The 22,646-nt window shown below is 44.2% G+C and overlaps 2 protein-coding genes across 3 annotated transcripts in view; one reads left to right on the forward strand and one right to left on the reverse strand.

Moving 5' to 3' along the window:
* Window positions 1-79: 79 nt before the first annotated feature.
* On the forward strand, window positions 80-9,184 carry KIF20A (kinesin family member 20A; the record flags this gene model as incomplete). Its single annotated transcript, XM_082323799.1, has 18 exons — window positions 80-238; window positions 727-816; window positions 942-1,061; window positions 2,100-2,238; window positions 2,331-2,518; window positions 2,606-2,750; window positions 3,459-3,659; window positions 3,911-4,022; window positions 4,121-4,192; window positions 4,778-4,921; window positions 5,002-5,167; window positions 5,418-5,582; window positions 6,263-6,402; window positions 6,495-6,597; window positions 7,261-7,468; window positions 7,858-7,949; window positions 8,245-8,382; window positions 8,912-9,184. The coding sequence occupies 18 exons, from the start codon at window positions 80-82 to the stop codon at window positions 9,182-9,184; spliced, it is 2,655 nt and encodes an 884-aa protein (XP_082179925.1).
* A 181-nt stretch (window positions 9,185-9,365) lies between these two features.
* Window positions 9,366-22,646, reverse strand: part of SFXN1 (sideroflexin 1) — a 29,168-nt gene continuing 15,887 nt past the window's right edge. Inside the window, exons 4-11 of one of the 2 annotated variants that reach the window (XM_082324421.1) lie at window positions 21,336-21,434; window positions 20,180-20,255; window positions 18,996-19,081; window positions 17,629-17,756; window positions 17,033-17,082; window positions 11,747-11,796; window positions 11,040-11,087; window positions 9,366-9,634 (exon numbers count right to left, since the gene is read on the reverse strand). In XM_082324421.1, coding sequence (XP_082180547.1) covers window positions 9,538-9,634; window positions 11,040-11,087; window positions 11,747-11,796; window positions 17,033-17,082; window positions 17,629-17,756; window positions 18,996-19,081; window positions 20,180-20,255; window positions 21,336-21,434 — 634 coding nt within the window. In that variant the 3' untranslated portion in view covers window positions 9,366-9,537. The remainder of the gene's footprint in view (window positions 9,635-11,039; window positions 11,088-11,746; window positions 11,797-17,032; window positions 17,083-17,628; window positions 17,757-18,995; window positions 19,082-20,179; window positions 20,256-21,335; window positions 21,435-22,646) is intronic. The other variant, XM_082324422.1, reaches the window with a different exon arrangement.

The raw sequence follows: 22,646 nt of genomic DNA on the forward strand, positions 1-22,646 counted from the left end.
CTTGGACTCCCAGAAGGCTGCTGTACCATCACCCCGTCCTCGCTGTGCCCCCTTTTCTCCAGGAGCCGTGTGAGACGCCATGGCGCAAGCACTCGCCTCCCCGGGGCTGTTCTCTGATGATGATGCCGCAGCCTCCCCCGTTCTTGAATCCACAGCAACAGGGTTTGGGGCCGATGTGCGCAAGGACCTGCTGTCGGAGTTCTCTGCCATCTCTCCAAATCTGGAGGGCTCGCAGCAGGTGAGGCTGGAGCTCTTCTGTCACAAACAGGGCAGCGGTTTGACTTGCGGCTGCTGTGTCTCTGCACAAAGGTGGTGTGATGCAGGGCCAACAGAGACTCTTCAGAGGAGGCTAGAGCAAAATGTTGGATTGGGGGGAGCAGTTCCTGCTGTGAGCCCTGTGCTACGAAGGGCACAGTCAGTAACTGCCTCTTAACACGATGCCTCTTAGTGTGGTGCTCGCTCTGGGGGCTGGTTTTGGTGTCAGGTCTTCAGGTTGTTGGTCTGATTCACTAGATAAACCAAAGAAATGCTGGTGTGCCTGGAAATGCCTAAGAAAGCTTCTGGCACTGCTGGGGTTTTTGGGACCAGAGAAGTGTCCGTTAGTTACTGAGCGCTAGTCAAGGTAGCCACGCGCGTGGTCGATGCTGTGGTTCCTGTTAGCGTTGTGACGGGTGGTTGTGTACTGCCTCTCTGGCCACCACGTTTAACCTGTGCTGATTTTTGTAGGCTGTAGCTGAAGATAATAATGGAAAAATAAAGGTGTATCTGAGAGTTCGACCTCTGAAATCTACAGAAGTGGAAAAAGGGGAAGACCAGGTGAGACACTGAATGCAGCAGCCTCCGAGCTGCCTGCGTGCCTGCTGGGAGATGCCACCATCCTTTGCTGTCTATGCTACGGCCTCTTGTAAGCCATTGCGATGATGGGGCTTTGTGTTCTTTAGGGCTGTGTCTGCATTGAGAATTCAGAGACCTTACTTCTAAAAGCCCCTAAGGACTCCTTCACCATGCGGAGCACAGAACGTGGAGTGGGACAGGCAGCACATAGATTCTCTTTCACTCAGGTAACTGGGACAAACAACCCATCTGGAAGCTTTTCAAGCTTAAACCAGCCTTACAGCTTGAAAACCTGGCTTACTAATATGCACCGATTCCAGTGTACTGCGTGAACTATGGAGTCTCGTACAATCCTCTCTACTTAAGTTTGTTTCTACTGCCGTTTCCTTAGCTTTTCTCTTTTTAAGCTGATCCTGCCAAGTTTTTTGGCAGCAAATGCCAAACTCTTGTTTTGTTCATGAGGCTCTAAACAGACTAGAGGCCATAGTGATATCAGGTGTTACTGGATTAAGCAAGTGAACATCTTATTTTCTTAGGGGGCTTAGACTGGAAGTACTGGTGGGTCTGTTGCTCATGATGTGGGGCTAATGGAGTGTCCTGGTTTTGGCTGGGATAGAGTTAATTTTCTTCCTAGTAGCTGGTATAGTGCTGTGGTTTGGATTTAGGATGAGAATAATGTTGAGAACACCCTCATGTTTCAGTGGTTGCTGAGTCGTGCTTACACCAGTCAAGGACTTTTCAGCTTCCCATGCTCTGCCCGGTGCACAAGAAGCTGGGAGGGGGCACAGCCAGGACAGCTGGCCCAGACTGGCCCAAGGGCTGTTCCATACCGTATGGCGTCATACCCAGTACATAAACTGGGGGGAGCTGGCCGGGGGGCAGCGATCGCTGCTTGGTGACTGCCTTGGTGTCAGTTGGCGGGTGGTGAGCAGTTGCATCACTTGTTTTCCCTGGGTTTTGTTCCTCTCTTTGTTGTTTGCCTTTTTACTACAATTTTAATCGTTATTATTATTTCATTTTATTTTGATTATTAAACTATTCTTATCTCAACCCATGAGTTTTCTTACTTTTGCCCTTCTGATTCTCTCCCCATCCCACCGGAGGGGGAGGGGGAGCGAGCGGCTGGGTGGTGCTCAGTTGCTGGCTGGGGTCAAACCACGACACGGAGGGACCGAAGGACTACGCGGTATCGCTTGACCAACCATCAGCGGTCACAAGATAGGAACGAGCTACATGAGGCCATTTTTCATGCGTCTTGTTTGCAGATCTTTGGACCAGATGTGGGGCAGAAATTGTTCTTTGATGAGACAATGAAGCAGGTGGTAAAGGATGTACTGAATGGGCAGAACTGGCTGGTTTACACCTACGGCATCACCAATTCAGGGAAGACTCACACCATTCAGGGTAAGGAAAGCACTAGGTGTTCATAGCCTGTTGCGGGAGTTGTCTGTTTCTACACGTGAATCCTCAGCTTGCTGTTGTTGTTTTTACTTCAGGCAGCAACAAAGATGGGGGCATTCTGCCCCGCTCCTTAGCGGTCATCTTCAACAGCGTGGGGGACCGGCTGTACCAGGCCATGGACCTGAAGCCTTCCCTCTCCCACGAGGTGATCTGGCTGGACAGCAGGCAGGTGCGACAGGAAGAGACCAAGAAGCAGACCATGCTGCGGGGCGGTCTGTGGGAGGTAAGCGTGCAGCTTCTCGGAGGTTTAATAACAGGGAAAGGATGGTGTCATACTACAGACCCGCACATGTTCTTTGTGTCCTTCCAGGAGGAGCTGTTAACGCCGCTGAAGAGGAGCCACAGCGCCGAATCGCAGCTCCAGGCCACCACCAGTGGCAGTTTTGACAGTGGAGTTGCTGGCCTCTCTTCATCTAGCCAGCTCACCAACCATTCGGACATCAGCCAGACAGAAGGTATGTCTGGAAGCCTACTGTGTACTACCTGCTGCTGCTTGTCGGAGGATGGGGGAAGAAAGGGTGATGGCTATTTGGATGCTGTGTTGTGGGTAAGGGAGCAAAGGTGCTGTAGTCTTTTCCCTTTGAAAGACAAGGACGTTGGGGCTGAAGGATTTTGTACGTATGTCTGGCTAACATACGAAGAACTTGCCACTGCATAGTAACTCAAGCCTCATGAAATGAAAAGCTACTTGATACCTACTCACTGCATACAAGGGATACGGTTATTGAGCAGCTGAACGCCACGCGATGGGGAGAGCTGGCAAGCAGGGTGCTCAAGTGACATGTTGCATGGAGCGCTTGTGCCCAGACTTTCAAATGTAGGAACTACTAACTGATTTGGTATCCAGAAGCATGGAGTGATTGAGGTAACAAGGACTAAAACTTCACTTATACTGGGAAGACTTCGTGTTTGAAATATCCTATACTTCTGGAGTCAAGATCAAGTGTACCAAAAGTCCTTGCACAGAAAGGAGGATGCTGCTAAAGGGAATCTTAGGCTGGGGACAGGCATTAGTGTAGGTCCAAATGGGAGGAGGTTTATAGAATAGATTTGAGTCTGGGATAGTGTTCCTGAAGAAAGGTATCTCCATGGATCCATGAAAAGCTGCAATCCTGACTTTTTTACTTAGTTTTTTTTTTTCCCCTTCTTTATCTTTTCCTCAGAACTGGGCCCTCGCTGGGCTGACTTGGATCGCATTTCACTGACCAACGCAGGAGACGTGCAGTTCTCCATCTGGGTCTCCTTCTTTGAGATTTACAATGAGTTAATCTACGACTTGTTAGAACCAGCTTTACCTGGCCAGAACCGCAAGAGGCAGACGCTGCGGCTCTGTGAAGACCAGACTGGCAACCCCTATGTGAAAGGTAGATTTACCTGAAAGATATTTTTAGTGGCCTGCTGGGAGACTTGAAGAGTGAGGAGGTGGGTGGCTTAGCTGTGATGTGTTGCGGAGCACGATGTCCTCTGTGGCCTCTCGGAGGTCTCAGATGTCTGGATTAGGGGAACGTTAAGTTTGTTAATGTCAAGGAAATGCAATGGTCAAGTCGGGGCTGAGATAATTAAGTTTTCTCCCAGTCTCCTAACTGCCTTGCCCAACGCGTGCCTGCTTTTCCAGATCTGAACTGGATCAATGTCCGGGATGCTGATGAGGCCTGGAAGCTCCTGAAACTGGGTCGGAAAAACCAGAGTTTTGCTAGCACCCACATGAACCAGAACTCCAGTCGCAGGTCTGATGGGGTGGGGGGTTGTTGAGGCAGACATACAATTCGGAGGGGCGTTTAAAGGTTGCGTCTCCCTTTTAAAACATTTGCACATTTCTTTACAGTCACAGTGTCTTCTCCATTCGGATTCTGCACTTGCAAAGAGGTAGCAGTGAAATCGTTCCAAAAATCAGCGAGTAAGTTTCATGCTCTCTAGGATTTGGGGGTGTTCTCTGGGGACTCAACTCTCCTGTCTCTTGTTGCGGATCTGGGGTATGGGAAGTACCTTGAGGAAGGTCACGTTGAAAGTACTTGGAAGGAGTAAATGTTCCCACTCTTAAGTCTTGGAACTGAGTGAGGAGTTTGTGAGGAGTACTGCAAAGTACGACTTGAGGTAGTTCACTTTTTGAATGAAAATAAACGTGAGTAACCCTACCCTCGCAGCACGGCTGATCTGAGTGCTGCCGATGCCTGTTCCTGGGCTGTAGTTATCTGGAAATGGGCTGTCTCTACCCGGGAAGGGGCTGTCCTGAGGACTGGCCAAGGATCTTTGAACTTGACACTGCAAAGCTCACGTTCTTGTTATCTCGTGTAACCCCTATGCTTAGGGTAGGCCTTTCTGTCCAGCAACAGCTCACGCACCCCAAAAGAGCCTTCTGTGCCCTTACGGGGAAGCTGGGAAGGTGAGCAGGGCGGGTGATCGCAGGGTGTCTGAACTGCAAGCCTGGCTGGAACAGGACAAACCCAGCAGGTCACATGAATACCGCCTGCGTCGTCTTCAGGTTGTCCCTGTGTGACCTCGCGGGGTCAGAGCGCTGCAAGGACCAGAAAAGCGGGGACCGAATGAAAGAAGCAAACAACATCAATACCTCCCTCCACACGCTGGGTCGCTGCATTGCCGCCCTGCGCCAGAACCAGCAGTCCAAGTGAGTACCAGATCTCCCCAGGGAGCGTGGGGGCGGGCTGTTTTGCTTCCCCATGGGCTCACTCTTGTCTCTCCCCATAGATCGAAGCAGACTGTGGTTCCCTTCCGGGACAGCAAGCTAACCCGTGTGTTCCAGGGTTTCTTCACTGGACGTGGGCGCTCTTGCATGATTGTTAACATTAACCAGTGCGCATCTACGTATGATGAAACTCTGTATGTAGCCAAGTTCTCAGCCATCGCCAGCCAGGTAAGCAGCACTCACCAGGATCACGGCATGATCAGGATACATCTTCTGTGGGAATGGGCCCCTTTCCGTCACAGGACAGGGGGAACGCTTGCAAGGCGTCCCTGTCCTTCTCCAGTGGATTGTTATCTTTACAGTATTTCCAGATTCTGCTAAACTGAACGGGCTGACAGGTTGCAGAGAAGTGTTGCGTTTAAAGACTACGCAACTTCCAGGCTTTGTGGACCTGTAACGATGGCCTTTTCCCCTTCAGCTTGTTCAGGCGCCTCCCACAAAAGTGGGACTTCCATCCATCCAATCGATCATCAAAGAGCACAACAGGCGAACCAGCCAGGGTCAGGAGGCAGCAGCAAAGGAAGAAGTGGAATCGGAAGAAGACAGTGAGGATGAAGCAGATGTCTCCATGTATGAGAAGGAGGTGGGCTGTGATTTGTTTTACAGCCTTTATGGATAGAGGGGCAAGAACGTGATGTAGCTTTGGCCTGGGAGCTGGGGCTGGAGCTCGGCACTACACGAAGAGATGACAGAGAACCTCAGAAGGATATGGGACCCAGGAAACTGGGAATCCATGAGGAAAACATTCCACAGTCGGTCTAAATCTGAAGCATGTGGTTAATTTGGAAACACTTTGTCATCTGTGGAGTAGGGAGAGTAAGAGCTTGGGTGCAGACCTATAATCCCTACTCTGCAAGGGAAATCTAAGCACAACACACAAGAGAGATGGCTAAATTGAGGAAAAATAATCAAACTTCCTAGATACTCAGAGCGGGCAGCTGGAATAGCTGGAAGATCAAGATGGAAGTCATATACCTACAGAGACTTGAGTTGTAATGTGTCAAGGTAGCAAATGGAGGCGCAGCCCTGGGCAGCGCAGTAGGGAAGCTGCTCTGGAGACAGCTCCATCTGGAGTGCCGTGTTGTTTAAGCCATCTCATGGGAGAGGAATTAAGAGCAAACCTGGTAAAACTCCTCTTTCCAAGTGACTAAAAGCATCTTAAACCTAGATCACCCCAGCCTACAGATACGGGATCCCCTAGTTTATTCTAGATCTTAATTCTGTTGTGCAGTGTGGGCAATGGAGTTTGCATCCTTCTTGCAGGACTTGTTGCGTGTAGTGGAAGCTGCACGAGAGCTGCTGGTGCAAGAGCGGCAGGAGAAGCTGCAACTAGAAATGCGCCTCCGTGAGGAGATCTGCAATGAGATGCTGGAGCACATGCAACAGAAGGAGCAGTGGTGCAGGTACAGCTTGCCCCGATCTCCCTTCGTTCAGGGTGAGCTAGAGTACCAAGAACTGCCAGACCCTGACACGGAGTTGTTTGCTCTCTTTGTAGCCAACATGTGGATGCTCAGAAGGAGCTGCTGGAGGAGCTGTACGAGGATAAACTGAATAACCTGAAGGAGTCACTGACCGACTACTACCAGGAGGAGATCCAGGTTCGTTCAGGGCCATGAAAGGACATCAGGAAAGTGGCAGTGGGTTGGGAGGGGACTCGGGGTACTTGAGCCCAGGAAGGTGACTTAGGCAAACTGAAAGGAAAGATTTTGTGTTTTGTGGTATTTTTTGTGATGATATTCGACAGCTTGATCCACAATTTTCTCTTCTTGTCTACTGCTTTGTTGTTCATTAGGCTTTCTAATTTTCAGCCCTTAATCTGGAAGCTAACGTGCAACCATTCTGACTCCTCTGTTTGTTCAACACACTTCCCTCCCCCTTACTCTTTTTGCTGGTGGCTTCCTTCGCACTCTTCAGACGAACACAAGTTCTGTGAATTTCTCTTCTTACTCTTAGCTGGGACGATGGGTATGGGCCTGTCTATATTTTTCATGCCATGGCATTTGAGCAGCCTCTGGGACTTGTTGCAGACCTCTCTGAAGATGCCAACTCTCAAAAAATCCCTTGTCTTTAGAGGCTGTAAAAAAAGTGGTTTAGGCTCCCAGGAAATGGGTTTGCTGTTTTCACTTAAAGGACATTAAAGGCTGGGTCCAACAGGTGAAGTATGTGATTGAGAAAGCCACCAGGAAGAAAGAGATTGCAAGTTTCAGAAAAGCTGTGTTAAGAACATCTGGTTGAATATTTGAACAAACTTGCTTTCTAAGGACCGTGATGAGAAGATCGAGGAGCTCCAAGCTGCTCTGCAGGAGGCAAAACAAAAACTGGAGAGCCTGGATACTAAGCAGAAGGACTCGGGGCAAGGCTTGCGTCGATCAAAGCGAGTGGCTACCTCGTGCGCTCTGCAACAGGAGCTGGTAGATACCAAAGCCAAACTGGAGCAATGTCAAATGGAGTTAAATACCGCAACAGCAGGTAAGGCCGTGATGCTGCGCTGGTTCTGAACCATGCCCGAGCAATCCTTGTAGAGGGTGAGAGATACTTTTTCCAGTAGGGTACATTGGATTCATCCTGAAACCACTATTCTGAGTTGTAGATGATAGGAATAATGTGATGGATGGACAGGATTTCACTTCATTTTCCACCTGAAAATGGACTTCAGGGCAGGATCATCTCCCTGCTCTGATTCTAAAGTCCCTTTTTGTCACCGAAAGGGAGAAGCCTGGAATGTCTGTGCCTGTCTGCACAAACTCAAAGCTTTTCTCAACCTGCCTGTGGCAGCTTGTCTCAAGGGAAGTCCCGACTTCAGAAAGCCCGAAAGATTATGAATGCGCTGTTGCTCACTACTTCTTGTCTGCTCCTAGAGCTGCGCAAGTACCAGAAATTGCTGGAGCCACCTCCCTCCGCCAAACCCATTACTGTGGACGTAGACAGGAAGCTGGAGGATGGACAGAAGGTAACTCCATCTCTGTGTCACAGGAAGGAACGCTTGCAGGGCAGGGTGGTTGCCAGTTTAAACGGTGTTTGGAGCTGCTGCTTCCAGGTTTTTAAACAAATGGTTGAAGTTGAAATGGGTCTGTTGAGAACAAACCCTTAGTAGAGATGTGGAAGGTTGTGGGACCGGAGATCACAGCGTACCTCGCTCGGAGGGGATCCTCCCTCAGTACTGCATGTCTGAATTACCCTGGCGTGGCTTTGTTTGCAGAGCAACGTCAAAGCTAGCTGTCGTATTAAATCTCTTTCTCCTGTAGAACGTCAGATTGCTGCGTTCAGAATTACAAAAACTTGGGGAGTCCCTTCAGTCTGCAGAGAGGGCGTGCTGCCACAGCACAAGTGCAGGGAAACTTCGAGAAGCCCTCTGTACGTGTGACGACATTCTGGCTCGACAGGTAAGGTGTCTGTTCTGTTGTGGGCTGCACGGGGGGATTTAGTCTACGCACTTTGCCATAATCAGCAGAATAAGCTAGGTTCTTGCAGCTGCACACAAAAATGACTTATCTTCTAGGCACATGCTCTCTATTACGTTAAGGGAGCTATATTGCTAATTTTTTCAACGGCTGAGTCAGCCTGCATATTTGACTCTCCAAAGGAGACCCAAATTGTTCCTCTTCGGTTACCTGACAGCCTGCACTTAAAGCAGGAGAATTCGGAGTTCTCACTTCCTTCTCTGCTTCACTCTATCACAGTTGCTATGGCAGCACGTTTGCAGCAGGACGGATTCAGCTTTTTCCTAGCCTTACTCTTCCTATTTTGTTATTGAACTGCTACGCTGCTGACAGCAGCAGCTTTTATGCGTGGCCTTATTTAGCACACCAGTTAATGAATTTTGGCAAAGGCGGTTTATCCTCTGCAGTTCATAGTAATCAGGGAGTTGGGCAACTTGTCACATCTTTATACACACTGCCTTCCCTTTCTCAGGACCAGACACTGGCAGAACTGCAGAACAACATGATGCTGGTAAAACTAGACCTGCGGAAGAAAGCAGCTTGTATTGCTGAGCAGTACCACACTGTGCAGAAGCTCCAGGCTCCTCCAACATCTACCTTAAAGAAACGGTTCTGTGCCAACAGGGAAAACCTACAACCTAACCAACCTCTTGGTAAAAAGCCCTTCCTGCACAACCTTCTGTCGCGCTCCGCCACCCGTCCTGCTGCTGGCAGAGGGTGGCAACTTCGCTCCGTTGCTCTATGACTTTTCACAGAGAGGTCCCTGCCCTGCTATTACTGGAACAGGTGGCAAATCCAATATAATAGCATCTATTTTTCTTTGTGTGCTTGTTTATTGTTATTATAGCTGCTTGAGAGCTCATGTAAACATTTTTGGATATGTATGGTTAAACTTTTAATCGATACCAAAGTGAACAAAATGACCTTTTGTAATTTAAACACTACAACAAGGAACATCTTTAAATAGGATGCAGATGATCAAAGCTTGTTTAACAAAAGGACAAGTTAAAAGTGAGTTCTCACCTTCAACTGTGTTGGCATATAATTCAAAAATAAGTGCACAAGGTCCTCCTTGACAGATATTTTCCCTTCCTTGAATTATAATCCTTTATTAAAGTATACACGTTCTAGTTCCGGGCTGTTCTCTCGGATCTTGGCTTGCAATTCTGGCTCCAAGCGTGTTACAGACATAGAACTAAGCAAAAGAAAGAGCAAAAGGGTTATATATAACAAGCACTTGAATGTAAAATAAGATGGATGACGCATTTGGTTAAACTTCCTGGATTGTGAAGAGAGTTTTCAGATCTTATTTTAACTTCTTATGAAGGAATCATGCTCACAGACCAGGGGCAAATGAATCCCCGCTTAGAAGGCAATAAGACAATCCACAGAGTCAAGAAATGGCTATTGCTACTACCATGAGGGTAGGAATCTACTTAGTTGCTTCAGGTTGTTGCTGGCAATAGAAACTTACCTTCCTAAAGGTGTTTTTATGAAATATAATGTATTTGCCTATTTAACTTACTGCCTGATTTTATTCAGTTGAATAAAAGGTTTATTTTTATAAGAGTCCTTTCACAGGAAAGTGAATTAAGCTGCCAGGTCACTTAAACAGCTGCAATTTCTTACATACAGTTTAAGGTCTAATGTTCCCACGAAAGGGAGAGCCCAGGTTAAAACCCCGAACTGTCCCGGTTTGTAAAGTCCCCTGCAGGGAGCCTAGCGACGCTTATCTACCACAACGCTCGCTGCTGGGCCAGGCAGGGAAACGGACCCCATCGGAGGAGAACTGGGAATTGTCTTCTGGGATCAAAAGCTACTTTAGTTGCTCAATATTTTAACAGATTCAGCTCCAGCTTGCGTTCTTTAAGCTACGCTCGGCAGCTTGTCAAGTTTAGACAACCACTAATAATACGAGAGGGGACAGCTTAGTTGAATTTAAGAACCTGTTCGTACTCCATACTGCAAATGGAGCTAACTTTATAACCATACAGGTTGCATTATGATTTCAGCTATAATGAATGAGGTTTCTAAGACAGTTTTCAGTACTGAGCTGTTTGTGTATTGATAAAAAATTCTTTCTGGAAAAATAATAATAAATGCAAATAAGCATGTATTATAGTCAAGTGCTGTTCTGTATAACCAGAGGAGTTTTCAGCTGAAAAGAAAATGGGCTCTGACTGTATTTAATGAAGCCATAACCTTACTGAACACAAATACATTGTTTGGACCATAATACTGGCCGTTTTTATGAATCCTTCCAGTGGTTCCTAACTCTGTATTATCAAGCTCAAACTTCTCAGCTTGAAATAGCGTGGTTAAACTACTCACCCAAGCCTCTCGTTCCCTATCCCTAGGCAGCGGCATCGCAAGCTGCTAGGAGTTTGTAAACAAACGAGCACAATTCAACTATTATATATTACTGATGAGTAACAGAATTATTCCTTTCCTGAATATTCTCATGTTTATCACACTTGTTATGTGGGAATTAAGACCGTATGCTCCAGGCGGGAATGACCACTTGTTTCTGTCTTTGCCGTACCTCGCGTGCCTCTGCGAGCGTAACGTTAAAGTAAGAATAACGTAACAGCAATACGTACCTTTTTTGAGGAAACAGCGCACAACACAGGGGTGTTGCAAACACAAGACTAGGAGACAAAAAGGGGTTTACAATATTTAGGGTGCTAATAGAAAATTCAAACCCCTTAGGCATGGTCTTCTAGGCAGAAAGCTTGCTTTTTTCTTTTTTGTGTACAGTGAGGTAAAGTTCCATGAAGTGCTATGTAACCTTTATTTCTCACTGCATTATACCTTGTGAAATCATTTACCTACTATGTAGTACTAAACGCATCAATACCATGCTTACAAATGTATATAAAGTTATCATTTGATGTCCTTTCCGTGTTTTGCATTGGTGTGCGTGAAAATATAACGACAACATAAAATGCCAGACAACGGCGAATGAAACTTTTCATTAACCAAATGCTTCATGAATTCATCAACCCCCAGGATCCGATTCCCGTTATTGTTTATGGAGGTAGCAGCCAAAGCATCTTTTCCGATCAAGCTGCCACATGCCTTTTTTTTTTTTGCCACTCCCTTCCTTTCTTTCTCCCTCCCTCTGCTTTTCTTGGCAGCTTCTTCATTGCTAAGGGCTGGTTTTTTTAATATGGTATTATCAGTTACAGATAGGAATTGACTAACTCTCAACTTTTTTTCTTTCAACAAAGTGCAAATATTGCTACTTCCTCCAAAAAAACCTACGAGTAGGTTAAAATAGCAGACCCAACCCAAAGAAATCACTTACCAGAATCCGACTAATCCAACTTGAATGGGAGCACTCATCCAAGGAAACCTCTGTTAAAAAGTAAAGCGCACACAGTGAGTACGGCAGCTTTTCTCCCCTCTCCTCCCACCTTCCTGGAATTCTTGTATTGTAAGAGACAGATTGCACCTAAGCCTCTTGGAGACGACGAAGACAAAACAATTACCAGCGTACCTTAAAGCTGAGCTCCGGTTTGAGAGCCCAATCCCTTTGAAAAGTCCTAAGAAAGTTACTTTGTGATCTCAACGTACGCCGTTACCCTGAGTAAACGTCCCTCGGGAACGACGCTAGGCTGAGTGTTCTGCTCAGGACCCGATCCCGAGGACGTGGGCCATTCCTTCGAGTCGCCCAACTCCGTAGGCAGGAGTGGAGCCAAAGCCTGGAGCGGTGCTGCAGGCGCAAGGTGCTGCCACACGCAGGGGCACAGGGATTTCTCGGCATCCCCGAGAAGAGCGAGGTCTGGTGACAGCTCCTGCCTCTCCGCCGACATCAAAGGCTTTTAACTCACGAGTGGAGATTTATTCTGCAAGCAGCTGCAGCCACCAGCCTTAAAAATAGGGAGGTACCAAGGAAAAATGTACGTCTGCCTCTCTCGGCTCTTTCTCCTGTCTTAGAATTTGCTTTGGCGCGTAGGAACTTGCCCCCGGAGCGCAGTCGGGTGCGCTCCACTTCTGCAAGGGTTCACCTTTTATTAAAGAACAAAAGGGTGGAAGAGTTGGGGAAACAAGGCTGAGAAAGCAACGCACGACCTATGGATGCGTTTTTAGCACGTTCCTCATTGCTGTCACTTTCGCAGAGCTTGAATGGATGTCAAGAAATATGATCGTTTTCCTGTAGGCTTTTAAATGATTTAGGCATCTACTCCCCCCCCACATGTTAGGATTTTAGTTGAAATTAATTATTAATAAAATAAAACCAGACCTCTTTAAACAACACTACTGCAATGGCCTTCTCTTGCTCCGATACAATCAGTGTCTCCAGTAAATAGGACAAACATGACTGCGATGATAAGAGGAAGCCGATTTTAAAACAAAACAGCTAAGGAGTTAAAAATCACACATTACAGTGGATGGTGTTTTCAACAAAGACGATGCTTTGTTCTGCAAGAAGCATTTCTCAAGATGTAGAAGTTAGAGGGGAAACTGGTGAACAAATGATGGGCATTATTTGAGAGTAGAAACAGAAAGAAGAAATTTAGAAAGCGCGGTAGGGCAAAGCTTGGTGCTAAGGAAGGTCACAGCAGCGTAAGAGCATGGAAAGCAAGCCTGCGCACATTAATCTTTCTCCAGAGCCTGAGGGAGAAGAAATGATGTAGATTGCTTCGGTTTTATTTTTTTTTTTTTCCCCTGGAGTCAATCTGGAACCCAGAGATGAGTGCAGGAAGAACCGTGCAGTTCAGCAATAACCTGCAACAACAGATAACAAACAGAAAAAGACAGCAACAGCGAGAAGGATAAAGGGTGAACGCAGCCGTGCTCTGCCCTTCTGGCATTCCACTACGCACACCTTCGTTTGACTCTCGGCCGAGATAAATCCCCTCAAATTGCTTTACATTTTACACATTGGGAGAGTCCGTGACGAGAGCTGTGTGACTGACGGCGGAAGGGATGCCGGACTGCGGCATTGGTGAATATTGCACGTATTTGGGAGCGCAGGGCAAACTGCGCTGCAGATGACTTCAGCCTCTGAGGAGAGTTAAGGGAGAGGGATGCTCCGCATTGCGGCGTGAGCGTGGGACCCGAAATACACACCCAAAAACCCCAAATACGATTTTATAACTGAAAAGGCTGTTGGAGGGTGTCAGGAGAGTAATAGATGGTTTCATGCTTTTATCAGAGTTGGTCATTAATCAGAGAGAGAGAGGTAACTACTAGTACAGGCAATGGGAACAACATCTATTTCATGTGGTGGAACACTTCTTGCCAAGGTACCTCATCTGAGTTACAGCCTTTACTTTTCAAGAATGCTACCAGGCTGCACTAATCAAGAAAGACGGTGAGGTAAAACTCGAACGCGGCGAGGTCAATGTTAAGAACTGGAGTTGCCCAGGGAACAACGTAAAACAATAAAGCAAAACTCGAATGCAGGCTGTACATCCCTACAAAGAGATAAAATGGAGAAGTACAAGAGAGCAGAATTTACTGTGTTAGAGAACGACCATTTAACCCTGGAAGAAGGCAGTTCCCGATGAATTAGGATTTAATTTCCAGATGTCTTTATGGCATCTTTAGTGGTTAGTGCAAACAGAGAAAATGGAGAAATGATAATTAAGCAAACAAAAGCCATAAGGAGAATCAGCTTTTTTCTAACTGACTACTTCCTTTCATTGTTGGATCTCAAAATCTGTCAGCTTTCCCAGGCTAGCTACGCCTGTTTTTTTAAAAAAAAAAAAAAAAAAGAATAAATGAAATGACAGTTAAATTAGGAATGCATGGAGGACTCAAAGGCATAAGACATTCAGGAATGATGCCTAAAAAAAAAAAAAGGCTCTCTGTTCTAGTCTTGTAACAGTTTTGAATACATATTTTAGTTGCAGACTAAGAGACCCCAAGGAGCTTGTCTTAAGGATACAGGAGGAAATTTCTGGAATCAACTTTAATGTTAATACAGTATGCAGAACAGGAGAGAAATAATAGCTGAAGCTGTCAGAGTAGTAATATAAATTAAAACTTCAGTGTCGATTGTAATTTTCAGAAGTTTCCATGGAAAAAACCAATTTCTTTCCTTAGGAGAAAGGTTACCTGTAACTAAAATGCATCTACAAACACTGCGCCTCCGAGCAAGGTTGTTTATGGATCCTCCTGCTGCAGCAGACAAAGTAACTTGGCTCTGCGCAGCGCTAGTCAAGCGTAGGTCAGCGGGGATAACGAACACAGGCTTTATACAGCCTCATCAAGAACTACTACGCTGCACAACTGCATAAAGGGCAGCCAAAGCCACTGCTGGAACCTGTAGCAAAAGCACATCTATATAAAAAAGTATTTTTTCAAGTCAAGAAATAATTAGATGCATTTTGAAGCAGTAGGTATGTGCTTGTGTTCTAGAACCATTAATTTTCTAGCAATAACTTTTGGGAATGTTAATTCATACTAATGTTACCATCAAAACGTCCTCGTGCAAAACAACGTCAGAAAATTGGGGATGAATAGTGCTATATAACCTACATTTATAGGTTATTACTTCAAATACCAGAGGATGATAGCCTGCTATCACCGAGACCAGCATTCCAAAAGCATTTCTTTCTCTTTCTCTCACTGCAGAACATCATTCTACTATTTTCTTCATTATTTCACAACCATTTGACTATTTTCTGGCCTTGTGTGTTGCTTAATAGGCTTGGGCAAGCATACAAGAATTATTTTCACGAGTGATGGTGTACGAAGCAAAGGCTAAGGACGATGAGTTAGTAAAGCGTTGTGTGGATGGTGCTGGAGTACTGCAAATGGGATGGTGCTGCTGAAACCTCAAGAGAACATGCAGAAGCTGCTTGTTAAAAAACGCAGCTCATTTCTTAATGGTTTTAATACTAATCTCTACGGTGTGTTACCACTGACTACCTGCAGAGCAGTGTTTCACCTGAACTCACAGTCTTTGAGGCTGAGGGGGAGGAACAGGTGAGCATAAACGGTCATGATGGTACCAAAGACCACTGAGTAGTCACTGAAGAAACCGCTCATTTTTGCTGATCTGAAAAATTCACAACACCCTTATGTTGATTATTCCACACAAAAACAATAGATATTTGTCTCCAAACCCTAGGAATTGTTGCAACTTCTTCACAAACGTCATGTATTTGCCAGTTGAGTTGATAGCATTTGTGACATTTCTCCCACATCAAATACATATAAAATAATCTTTGCTCTACATTTATGAGTTTTTTTTTTAAAGAAAACAAGGGTTAGCGTTCCGGGTAATACATTCTCAAGAACATAACAGTATCACAAGCTGCTTAAAGCTACTCTGCAAACAGGGTATGGGTCAAAAGAAATCAGCAACTAAGAATTAGCCAAATCAGTACAGGGCTCTTTACGCTGCAGACAAAGAGCGTACGTGGACGCACTGCAGTCTCGCTTCTTTCAGGAGATGCAAGGAGCACACGTTGACTTTCCCTCTAAAACTCAAACGGCACGGTTCCTCTCGTTACGTTCTGAGCTATGGTGTTTTCACAGCGGGGAAAAAAAAAGCAAAGCACTTCAGGAAAAAAAAGTTTTTAAAATCGGAAGACACTTGGGACCTCTTCCCAATGCCTCACTTATACATACAGAAGCCCTTTCAAATGGTGGATGTAACTGGGTAATCTAACTCTGCACAAGAAAAATGAAGGGCAGAAATAATAAGAAATATCATTTAAATATTTTAGAAACCTTTAAAAACCAGGCAACTTCCCCTGCTTGTCCGCCCAGTCCCCACGCAAACCACTTTTCCATGGGAGGGTCTGCAAACTTTCTTCTCCTATCTTCTCCAAACTGGTGTTCCCAGCTTGTTGGGTGGGTTTTGCTGCCAGAGACTTGGCCTGGAGCTACTCAAGTGAGTGATAGCGGCTGGTGCAGATGAAACTCCCTTTACTGGTCAAGAATGATAGAGTTCCTCATCTGAATATCATTTCTCTTGTGTTAGACAACCCTATAATTAATTTCATGATTGTTCTTTACCCTCTCACGCACACACAGTGCATGATGTCGATTTAGTTTATATATTTACTAACACCGGGTGTTTGACTTCACACTACATCAGCATAAACAGAATAAAGGAAATAAGCAATCTTTGATGAAGCATGCCCATTCTATGCCTACCCTGCACTTGCTCATCCAGTAAATTTTAAAGGGTCATTTTCAAAAGAGATTTTTTATCATCATTGTTGTTTCCAAAGTTAAATTGCTACTGCAGCAGCTACGCAAAGCCTCCTTATTGATAGCCTGAGAAAAAAGCATTATAAAATTTTAAAATATTTTTCTGATAAACTGTATTCCAAGTCTTGGTAGAAGGAAGGTTTATTTACTAGGAGGAACTCTGCATTTTAAGAACAATTATAAAAATAACAAAAAAGTTCATGTTTTCTTAATGTTATTTTACACTGCGATAAAAAGAACCAAGCTATCTCTGAGAAAGGCATAAAGAAAGGGTCAGCTGTAAAGCGAGCTCTGCAGTGATGTCCTCCCAGAGCAGAGGCACGTTTGGGAGGCAAATATGAAGACTCAAAGTATTTTAAATTCATGAAAATATTAACTTCAGATATGAAATACATATATGTAGATATCTAAGACTAACCTTTAAAAAGGCTCTCTTTTCCAACGTGTTCATTATGAAGGGAGGAATCGCTGCAAATGAGAAAAAAACAAAAAGCATTAACCTTGGAGAAAAAGGCATTTGGTTTTCATTTTCTGTTAAGATGAACTAGGACCATAATACAGGTTTCACAGCCTGCTGTCATTAACTGAGCTTTCATTTCACATTGCCAAGATACTGGATTGGTATTTACAGAGGTAACTTCTCCCAATAAGCAAAACTTCTAATTTCACACAGAACTAAGCCTGAGCTCAGTAACTTGGCACTGGTCAAACCCCCTACTCTTCACTACACTAATTCCACTCAAGCAGAATTTGCTACCGTTCCTTTGCTCTCTGTATCTGTTCTGCAAAAGCGTCCCAGGAGCTTTTCTGCTGCACGTCAGTGTAACACACCGTGGATGTTTTCACGGTAAGAACTGTACGTTTCTTTGTGGAACTTCTTAACAGAAATGCAAATACTGCCCGCATAACTGTAAGATAATTTGGCCTCTGAGAAAAGGCACTTATATAGAATTTAAGCGCTCTCACATCAGGAACTGATAATCAGGAGCTGCGCGTGACTGCAGTTATTCTTACCCATGCCAGGAGCAGCCATAAGAATCCTTGATATAACCACCTGGGTAATCGCCTGCTGAGCTGCTTTTGTTGATTCACCAAGTCTGTTCCCGTTCTCATCCGTGACGGGGATTCCAAACTTGAGTTCCCTGTTGAAAAATAAAGCAGGGACAGACATGCATTTATTCACCTTTTTTGTCACCTTATCTTTGTCCCCTTAAAATTGTTAATTATAAGAATTTTGGTTTTTATTTTATTTTCCAAGTTAGCCTGTTTGTAACACTCTCAGGCACAAAAATTTCAAAAGGTGGACAAAGATCTGGGGAGAAATATGCTGAAAAGTAAAGAACTGAATATTTGTAACAGCAATCCGCTGCTTAAGCCTGGTCACGTGCGTTCCAAGGGGGAAGAAAGGAGATCTGTTATTTCTGCAGTCCACAGAAAGGAGAGGTTCCTTCAAAATGCAAGTCAGAAAAGTGGAATTTTCTGGACTGCTCTGGGAATAGTCTGTCCTTTCCGACACTCAACACAGGGAATACAGGAAGATTAGTTTCACGGAGCTAAAACAGAAGTCTTTGTGAACATTCCCCTCTGGCATTCTAGTCTGAGTTTTCATTTCAACCTCTAAGAACATATTTGAAAGTATAAAAGGACGCACAAAACAAACTACACTGCTGTAACTGTCTTATTCTCTATTAGATCTCTTGCTCAAGTGCAGGGTTAGGTCTTAAACTCCCATTCTGGGGAGAGAGCAGCAGACAGAAGGGCAGATATACTGAGGACTGCCTTTATTCTTCTCCTCATCTTTTATAAGAGATAAAATACTACCATGGATTGAATTTCATTGTCAATACAAACTTTAAATATTCCCTTTTCTGCCCATAACCTTGCGTTTATAAGAGGATGCTTTTCACTCGTTTTCCCCCACTTCTATTCCTAGTCCTAGTCAAATCGGAATACATATGAAATTTTGTTTCGGACAAAGTGCGTATTTTTGTAATCTCAGATCATTAAACAGAACTGCAGAGCCTGACTTCTATGACTAACTTCTGCATGGGGGATTTGAAGGACCATTTTTGAAATGACTGTATTTTTCCAAAGCAGAGTTTGTATTTAAAGGGTCCGTGTGATCAAGTTTTGAAGGACCGGTACTTGGCTTCTGAGATCTAAGACTGAAGAACTCCATGGCTATTTATCTGAAGAGAATGAGGATGTTCTATTTTATTTTATTTTATCTGTCACAATCAATCAATCAATCAATCACAACAAGACCATGCCTCAGGTTCTTGCATAAAGATATGTAACGTGCTTTATTTAGTAACTTGCTGAGCTAAAAACTCAATAATATCCTTTCTTCTACAATGAGTGATCTTTGTTCTTTTTCCTACCTTTGTCTCATTAGTGGAATATTAATGCAGTTAGCAGCAGCAACAGCAGCAAAAGGAACAAATCGTCCTATAAGAGGTGAGACATGCTGTAAAAAACACAGAGAGGGAAAAAAAAAGAAAAGAATAAAAAAAAAAAAAATTACATAATCATTTTCTTTCCCAAAGATCATATTAAAATGTTTCATGTGCTAATGATAGACCAGACTTATTTCCTTTACATTAAAATTCAGTGAAAACTCACTGGTGGGGCAGAGGTGAAACAACCACCAAACAAGACATCAGTCATAAATACTTCTCCCAGAGCGAGCAGTGGCAGGAGACTGGCAAACCCAAGCTTAATTTAGCAGCATCACTGCAGAGGAGTGTCAGCTTCTGAGCGTGCTCGTCAGCCCGAGGGCAACACTAAACAGACCTCAGCTTTCCTGTCTCTGCTGGCAAGGTCACAGCCAGCCACATCCAGACCAGCTGCTTTGCATCTAAGGGCACTGACTACGGAGGCTATTCCTCTACTCAATGTCTTGTATAATCCGCATTACTCGGCTTCGAACGGTCTCTCAAATAACTTATCAATGCTGTACCACTCCCAGTACATTAAAGCATAAGCAGAGGGGTACAAAATAGATTTTTGCTGGTTTTTTCCTTCTTTTTTTTGTAAAGGACCTTTTTTCTTGATTGCGTTGTGCACTTGTTTGAAGAATTTGATTTTTCTGCATTTAAAAGCAGCACCTCCTTACAAATTCTTCAGCCAGTCTAGAGCAGGCGTCCACGTTTGCAGAAGTGATACTGCACCTTAAAAACACACCTATAGAGTTAATGGGACAACAAGTCCACACTGTTGTAATTACACATCCACTCCAATTAACTTTCAAATGCTATTGGACACTTTGACACGCAAAGAAGAAACTGCAAAACAGGCACCTTCTTAGGTACAGTTTGTATTAACAAAACACAAGGCTGTTTGATATACATATAAGGAGGACAGGCTGTTTGAAATACATAGAAAACCATCTACGTGGGGCAAAAATAAGGTTGGGATCTAAAGAAGGGAGCTGCCAACGGCCACTACAACTCCATACTGGGAGCTGTGCAGAACACGACACAGATATGCAGGAGGAGAAATGAGCCGTTAGCATCTCACAGAACACCAAAGCCTAGTTAAGAATGGAAAAAAATAGCAACAATACCTTTGTTAGTGCATTAAGTCCTAAAGCTGTTGCGACAGCACCCGTGGTAGCAGAAACGTAGGCTGTTCCCAGCTGGCTAAAACAAAAATAAAAGCATTTGCACATGCACAACAACTACATTCACGTCACTTCTTAAAATAATTACATTTTACACATGTAGTTATGCCCCCCCAGAAGTTAAGAAGTAGACCTTTGTGGGACACTGCAATAAGACGTAGATGGAAGATTCAAATGGGACGCTAAATTAAACACTCTTCTTTCACTAGCAGTAAAAATCACATGCAATCCACATTTTAATATTGGATAGGTTCTGCATTGCCATCTGTTTGGCATTTTCTCATGTGTTTGAATGTGCACCTTGAAGGATTTAGTTCTGTATTTCATTTCCTAATTGCTTAAACTAATAAAATCAGTTTGGATTTCTAAGCCATGTCTACAACCGTAATTAAAATCCACTGTACCAAAACCCAGACATTCAGACCAGCTATGCTGCGAACACCCAAAGCCAACCCAATCTGCCCTACAACATACTCGACACACTTCCCAGCTAGGAGGTGTCTGTATATCCTCGAATCCACTCCTTTCTCCCAGACATCTATAAGCAAGTCCGCCTCAAACCCAGGCAGCCAAGCACTGCAATTCCAGTCTCCTATTCACAATTTCTACCTTTCTGCATCTATTTAGTCTCCCTCTTTGCCTTCAAGTAGAAACTAGTACTGTGCAGGTCAGCTCCTTGAAGGCTCCTCTTTTTGTAAAAAAGCACACGGTGCGGTGCGTGCTATACTCAGGGCACTGAGAAGACAACGCAGAGAGACATCAAGGTCCACACGAAATACCAGCTTAGAAATATCCTGGTATAACACCAAACTGATGGGGCACTTTCAAATGCCTGACTAAGCCATGCAACACAGACTCCTATTAAATCCTACGCTGTTAAGTGCTTATGATCAAGGTGCTTAAGTTTATCTTTAATGGCAGAAATGGAGTTCTTGCCTCCATCATTCTCAGACTTCTCACCTGTGCATATCAAATTCATAATAAGCACAGATGAAAAAATTTATCCCTCTATTACCTCAAACTTCAAAGCCCAACCATGTTGCAGTACATCAGAGAACAATTTATAAATACATCAGAAGTATCTGGTTGAGTGTCTGACCTGACAGTAATGGGGGCATCACCGCTCCTGTTCGTGTAATTTACTATAGCATTGAAGGACTGGTTAATCCACTGCCAGAAAACCACCGCTGGTGTTGTTCTTGAAAAGAGAAACAATTATTGTTACTAAAAATACAGTTCAATCAACAGCAGAGAAAAATGACAGCAAAAAAAAAAGGCAAGTGCAAGCAGTAATCATGCAGAGGTTCTTGTTTATCTGAATGAGACAACACAGTCAATGAGATACTGTCCTAATAACGAAAGTACAAGCTCCTTCCAATAATAGAATTTAAAAGCATTCTAATTAAATAGCAAGGTTCACTTGGGACAAAGGTTTGTTGTAATAACAAAAGCATTATAGCAAACCTCTCTATAAAAAACACACAGAGAAATATGAAACTGTCTAATTTCTAGGATACTTTTCCAGCGTTATTATTCCTTTACAATCTGCTCGCTCTCTTAGGAAGCTCCATGAGTGACTGAGAGGTGGATTTTAGGAGGCAGAGCTTATCTTCTCAGTCTTCAAAGAGCTAATATGATGCCATCGTTCTAATAAATCCCTGTGACATTAAAACATTCAGTCACCTGTAGAACCAGATAAAAAGACACTTAACTCCAAAATGAAAAATTATTTTCATGAAAATATCTCCACGTTTAAGAAGCACAGGTACAGCACAGAAATTAATCTGGTTCGGTACAGTATGAACCAGACAACCAGTCATCAAAAAAAAAAAAAAAAGCTCCAAGGAATCCTCACAAATTATGTCAGTGCCCGTACGCAGATGCCTTAGGACAAAAAAGTGCTAACTTGTGAGCACAGGTGGGGGGCCGTGGAAAAAATACATTCTGTCCAAGTCACAGAATCCCCATTTAACAAGCTAATGTGGTCCCTGTTAAACTGCAGATGTCATCATTTTGCAAATGGTTATGCTGATGAGTAACACAAGTGACAGTCAATTTGTTTCACGGTGTACGGGACTGTCTTGTGGAGGGATGAATGCTTTTACTCTCAAACCAGGAGTATACTTACACGACGGGACAAACTTATGAAAAAGAAATCCACTAAGGACCTCTGGATCAGGAAGCTCCTGATCCACCAATACACCTGATCGGAGAATACACCAGGGGAAAAGCGTTTCTTTGTGTACTCAGACCACAAACTCTGCCCCCAGGGGAGAAACCACTGCAGACTCTGCTCCACCAGGATTTCAGTCAGGCCACCAAAATCAACAGTTGCTACTGAAAACTATTTCCTGACCATTAAAATAACCTTTTCATAGGACTTCAAAGCTTATACTTAATCAAACTATTT

Source organism: Platalea leucorodia, assembly GCF_965183815.1.
Source record: "Platalea leucorodia genome assembly, chromosome: 11".
NCBI lineage: Eukaryota > Metazoa > Chordata > Aves > Pelecaniformes > Threskiornithidae > Platalea > Platalea leucorodia.